We start from the raw sequence: 6,614 nt of genomic DNA, 5'->3' as shown, positions 1-6,614 counted from the left end.
GAGGTAATACTGTCCATCTAACTACAGAGGTGTGGAATGAACAGAGGTAATACTGTCCATCTAACTACAGAAACAGAGATAATACTGTCCCTCTAACTACAGAGGTGTGGAATAAACAGAGGTAATACGGTCCATCTAACTACAGAAACAGAGATAATACTGTCCCTCTAACTACAGAGGTGTGGAATAAACAGAGGTAATACTGTCCATCTAACTACAGAAACAGAGATAATACTGTCCCTCTAACTACAGAGGTGTGGAATAAACAGAGGTAATACTGTCCATCTAACTACAGAAACAGAGATAATACTGTCCCTCTAACTACAGAGGAGTGGAATGAACAAAGGTAACACTGTCCATCTAACTACAGAGGTGTGGAATGAACAGAGGTAATACTGTCCATCTAACTGCAGAGGTGTGGAATAAACAGAGGTAATACTGTCCATCTAACTACAGAGGAGTGGAATGAACAAAGGTAACACTGTCCATCTAACTACAGAGGTGTGGAATGAACAAAGGTAACACTGTCCATCTAACTACAGAGGTGTGGAATGAACAGAGGTAATACTGTCCATCTAACAACAGAAACAGAGGTAATACTGTCCATCTAACTGCAGAGGTGTGGAATAAACAGAGGTAATACTGTCCATCTAACTACAGAGGTGTGGAATAAACAGAGGTAATACTGTCCATCTAACTACAGAGGTGTGGAATAAACAGAGGTAATACTGTCCATCTAACTGCAGAGGTGTGGAATGGAAATATCACACATAGCACAGCATATTACTCTGGGTCAGGGGCTGTCCTGCCCTTAGTAAGCTTGCCTTTTATAGAAGTACTGGGCTGTATATTATAGCTTGTATGAGAACATTACCTCCATCTCACAAGTGACATTCTGACTGTGAAAATGTGATTGGCTAATAATGGTGATTCTGATTCTAATGCTGCTAGCAATATACATCATACATCAATATACACCGTTATACATACAGAGGAATTTACACAACGTTTCCACACATTGTAAACAAACTGGATAACGTGAACATAGCATTGAAGCGTGTGAGAGAGTGTGTTATATCTCTAACTGGAGTTATTCTGGCAATGTGACTTGAGGATGAACTCTGGGTCCTAGTTCCATCTGCTGTCTATGTTGTATCTGATGTCTGAAAGCTCAACAGCAAAGACCAATATCTTATGTCAGAAGAGACAAATATGTTCCGAGCCGTGGTGGAGTGGGTGGGTAACACTCCCAGCAATAAGCACGTTTTCCTAGGGTGGCAGGTATCCTAGCGGGTAAGAGTGTTGGGTCAGTAACTGAAAGGTCACTGGTTCGGATCCCTGAGTCGACTTGGGGAAAAAACTGTCGGTGTTTCCCTTGAGAAGGACACTTGACCATAATTGCTCTGGATAAGAGTGTCTAATAAATGACAAAAATGTCCATGTAAAATGCCTCCCCACTGGAGACCAGGGTTTAAACAATGTGAAAGGTTGAGTGGAACACCACTGTCCTGTAAAAATAAAGAATAGACGAAGTGACAAATCCAGTAGAATGTGACATACCAGATCATTCCTTGGTTATATATCAGGTGGAGTACATTCTCAGCTATCTTGAATTCCCCATACTCAGGCTGCCAGGTGGGAAACATAAAGGGTGACATTAATTAAACCTTTAATTACTTCTTAAAATATATTGATGACCTAGTCAAATGTCTTAAAATAAAGTTGACTCCTGATAGATGCAACAACTTGGGCCTGCCATGATGGCGTGGACTAAACCAGCACATGCAGTTACCAGGAGCAATTAAAAAGCATGTCATCCAATTGTGACTTGCAAACCGTACTGCACTTCAACATAGTTTGCACTTATCCAGACGTCAACTGTAATCAGACGATAACGACACAGTCACAATCACCCTTGGGTTCAAACAGTATTTGTTTTCTTTCAAACCATTTGAGCTTGCCTGGAGTGTTATATGGGCAGTATTTGCACTTTCGGGACTATTCCATTGCACCAAGCAAGCTCAGTTAAGCACAGCTAGACTATTTGAAAGGAAACAAATAGTTTTTGAATGGAGGTTGAGTACGTACAAACTTGCTCTCCAGGTCCCAACAGCAGCAGTCACTCAGGTACCTGACCACCAGCCCTCTGATGAAGTCTATCAACAGGATACTGGCCACCGTGAAGATCATATCGATGATAGACAGCTTCAACATCTCCTACAATACAACACATATAAACATATGAGCATAAAGAAACATACTGATATAGCTACTGTCTGTAAACTATCTGTTATTGTGTCGCCTTTAAGGTAATTCTGGTCATTCTGTAATGACACTAGCTAACACCTACTAGCACTGATGTCACTGTCAGCTTTATTGAGGGAAGTGTGGTTGTTTTACCTTATTTGAATGTAAGTTGCTCTGGATAAGAGCGCCTGCTAAATGAATAAAATGCATACTGTATGTCTTTCAGAAAAACTCATAACATCTGTCCTAACTGTTCATAACTCATTGGAAATGGATCATCAAGCTATACTTATCAGACCTGGGTTCTTGCACTTTTGGGGACGTCACTATTGGTTGAAAGTTCGATCAAGCATTTCAAAATATAAAAATACTTAATTTGAATCCAGGTCATGCTAATTATATGATGTCATTTTCCTGTTGGTGAATATCCACTCCTGAGACGACGACACACGATATACCCTCCTATTGATCTGCACCAACAACAAGTCATCCGTTTTGCATCCTTGGCCTAGTGACAGCTTCATTACCTGAATGTCTGCCTGGGTACGTTTCAATCCATACTCAATCTATTGTTTAGGGGGAAACAATCGCCACAGGACAAGACATTTTCATTTTTCTTGTCGGGCATAATGCCTTTAAGAGGTATTAAGGGTAACTGTCTGAGGGATGAGACTGTTGATGATTAGGTCTGTGTACAGACAGAATGATCTAAAACGGTAATAGTTATTGGTGCTTACCGTACACACAGAGTGCTTAGGCTGACATGGTTGAACTACTCCAGTGTTATGTTTCATAATAGATTACTGTGACAGTAGTAATACACATTTCCTTTGTACAATAGACAAAGGTCTATTCTAGGGGACTTTTATTTTGAAGACTCCTTGTGAATGATGCTGAATGTAGGTGTTATGGATGCTGTTATAAATTATACATAAAGGTGTTATGAATGATACCACAGCATTCATAAAGGTGTTATTAATGATCCCACAGCATTCATAAAGGTGTTATTAATGATTCCACAGCATTCATAAAGGTGTTGTGAATGATACCACAGCACTCATAAAGGTGTTGTGAATGATTCCACAGCACTCATAAATGTGTTATGAATGATACCACAGCACTCATAAAGGTGTTGTGAATGATTCCACAGCACTCATAAATGTGTTATGAATGATACCACAGCATTCATAAAGGTGTTATGAATGATTCCACAGCATTCATAAAGGTGGTATGAATGATACCGCAGCATTCATAAAGGTGGTATGAATGATACCACAGCATTCATAAATGTGTTATTAATGATTCCACAGCATTCATAAAGGTGGTATGAATGATACCACAGCATTCATAAAGGTGGTATGAATGATTCCACAGCATTCATAAAGGTGGTATGAATGATACCGCAGCATTCATAAAGGTGGTATGAATGATACCACAGCATTCATAAATGTGTTATTAATGATTCCACAGCATTCATAAAGGTGGTATGAATGATACCACAGCATTCATAAAGGTGGTATGAATGATACCACAGCATTCATAAAGGTGGTATGAATGATTTCATGAAAATGTTATGAATGCCTTACAGTTGAAGTCGGAAGTTTACATACACCTTAGCCAAATACATTTAAACTCAGTTTTTCACAATTCCTGACATTTAATCCTTGTAAAAATATCCCTGTCTTGGGTCAGTTAGGATCACCACTTTATTTTAAGAATGTGAAATGTCAGAATAATAATAGAGAGAATTATTTATTTCAGCTTTAATTTCTTTCATCACATTCCCAGTGGGTCAGAAGTTTACATAAACTCAATGAATATTTGGTAGCATTGCCTTTAAATTGTTTAACTTGGGTCAAACGTTTCGGGTAGCCTTCCACAAGCTTCCCACAATAAGTTGGGTGAATTTTGGCCCATTCCTCCTGACAGAGCTGGTTTAACTGAGTCAGGTTTGTTTTCCTCCTTGATCGCACACGCTTTTTCAGTTCTGCCCACACATTTTCTATGGGATTGAGGTCAGGGCTTTGTGATGGCTACCCCAATACCTTGACATTGTTGTCCTTAAGCCATTTTTCCACAACTTTGGAAGTATGCTTGGGTCATTGTCCATTTGGAAGACCCATTTGCGACCAAGCTTTAACTTCCTGACTGATGTCTTGAGATGTTACTTCAATATATTCACATAATTTTCCGTCCTCATGATGCCGTCTATTTTGTGAAGTGCACCTGTCCCTTCTGGAGCAAAGCACCCCCACAACATGATGCTGCCACCTCCATGCTTCACGGCTGGGATGGTGTTCTTCGGCTTTCAAACCTCCCCCTTTTTCCTCCAAACATAATGATGGTCATTATGGCCAAACAGTTCTATTTTTGTTTCATCAGACCAGAGGGCATTTCTCCAAAAAGTACGATCTTTGTCCACATGTGCAGTTGTAAACCGTAGTCTGGCTTTTTTTATGGCGGTTTTGGAGCAGTGGCTTCTTCCTTGATGAGCGGCCTTTCAGGTTATGTCTATATAGGACTCGTTTTACTGTGGATAGAGATACTTTTGTACCTGTTTCCTCCAGCATCTTCACAAGGTCATTTGCTGTTGTTCTGGGATTGATTTTCACTTTTCGCACAAAAGTACGTACTCTCTAGGAGACAGAACACGTCTCCTTCCTGAGCGTTAGGTCTTGGCTGATTTCTTTTGATTTTCCCGTGATGTCAAGCAAAGAGGCACTAAGTTTGAAGGTAAGCTTTGAAATACATCCACAGGTACACCTCCAATTGACTCAAATGATGTCAATTCGCCTATCAGAAGCTTCTAAAGCCATGACATAATTTTCTGGAATTTTCCAAGCTGTTTAAAGGCAGAGTCAACTTAATGTATGTAAATGTATGACCCCCTGGAATGGTGATACAGTGAATTATAAGTGAAATAATCTGTCTGTAAACAATTGTTGGAAAAAGTAGATGTCCTAACTGACTTGCCAAAACTATAGTTTGTTAACAAGAAATTTGTGGATTGGTTGAAAAACAAGTTTTAATGACTCCAACCTAAGTGTATGTAAACTTCCAACTTCAACTGTATGTAGTCATGTAAATGGTCAGGTTGATGAGGGAGTGTCACTGTAACAGTTCTACTCTGGCCTATGCAAACGCTCTCCACCTTCATGGAACAGCTGTTAGTACACTTGCTCTGTAAAGCTCAATTAACCTTAAAAGATGAATGAATGGACAAGTGGACAGATTAACTAATTAATTCATTAAGAAATTAATGGACAAATAAATGATAAAATCATTTATATGTTTATAGATAATTATTAAATAATTCCACTCTGAAACCATTTTATTGTATGACATTTATTTGAATCATAAAACTATAATCTGATGTTCCTTGTTAGTATGTAAGCAGGGTGCAAGTGGGAAACAAATGATAAGAGGAGCTATCGACAGACGAGTTGTACTACTGTGTTCCTTACAGAACATTCTGTCTCCACCCGTGGAGGGGAGAAACTGTTAGGCTGGCAGAAAATGATGAAACATGTTGCAGATTAAACAATGTATCTGTGTAGTGGAAAACACAGACTGTCTGAGCAAGGCGTAGTTTAAGATTTGAACTTGTTTGTGTGTGTTATAAAAGACTGGGTTTGTATAATGGACTTCAGAATGTTCTCGTGAATAAACTGTACTAACCTTTTGCATAAGCTGAGTCTTTGCCTAATTATTATTAAACCCATGGTCTTACAAACCTCGGGGATTGGTCAAAGCTGTTGATTGTTAGTTATTATCATTGTGATTGAAAATTCTTGTGACAATAAATGAAGGAACAAATGAACGAATAGACAAATTAACAAATGAGCGAATGAAGAAATGAACAAATGACAAGGAATGAACTTCTGCACCTGTCCAACGTAGGTCTCCCAGCACTCGTCCGGTTTCTTCTGCTTGTTCAGCTCAAACATCCCAGTGTGGTTGTACATGGTTGCCATGGTGACCTTGCTGGTGCTGATGCTGGTGTTGACATCCAGCACCATGGCAATGGTCGCTATGGTGCTGTTGTGGTTTTCAGAGATGGAGATGTCGGATACGAGGGTGGAGAGGTTCGTCTCCCCCGGCTGGGAGATGGTCGCCATGAATGCCGTGGAGTCAGACAAGTTCCCCGAAATCACAGAGGCCGCCGCCTGGAAATAATCCATCAAAACCATGAATGATCAATCAACCAACCAACCAGTCAGTCTGTCTATCCATCCATCAGTCAATCAGAGCTGTATGAACATTTTCATAATTTCATTCCTTTGTTTTCTACACCTTCCCCACATTGACAGATCAAGATCATTGTTAACAGTAGCATCCAGGCTGCATCACATCCAGCCGTGACTGGG

At 39.8% G+C, this 6,614-nt stretch overlaps 1 protein-coding gene across 1 annotated transcript in view; it reads right to left on the bottom strand.

Moving 5' to 3' along the window:
* Window positions 1–6,614, bottom strand: part of LOC129834779 (transmembrane channel-like protein 3) — a 63,660-nt gene that overhangs the window by 15,873 nt on the left and 41,173 nt on the right. Inside the window, exons 13-15 of the mRNA XM_055900050.1 lie at window positions 6,135–6,413; window positions 2,089–2,217; window positions 1,561–1,628 (exon numbers count right to left, since the gene is read on the bottom strand). Of these exons, the coding sequence (XP_055756025.1) occupies window positions 1,561–1,628; window positions 2,089–2,217; window positions 6,135–6,413 (476 nt within the window). The remainder of the gene's footprint in view (window positions 1–1,560; window positions 1,629–2,088; window positions 2,218–6,134; window positions 6,414–6,614) is intronic.

The sequence above is a fragment of the Salvelinus fontinalis genome, chromosome 35 (assembly GCF_029448725.1).
Source record: "Salvelinus fontinalis isolate EN_2023a chromosome 35, ASM2944872v1, whole genome shotgun sequence".
Taxonomy (NCBI): Eukaryota; Metazoa; Chordata; class Actinopteri; order Salmoniformes; family Salmonidae; genus Salvelinus; species Salvelinus fontinalis.
Note: the sequence above shows the minus strand (reverse complement) of the source record. Positions and strands in the feature narration are given on the sequence as shown.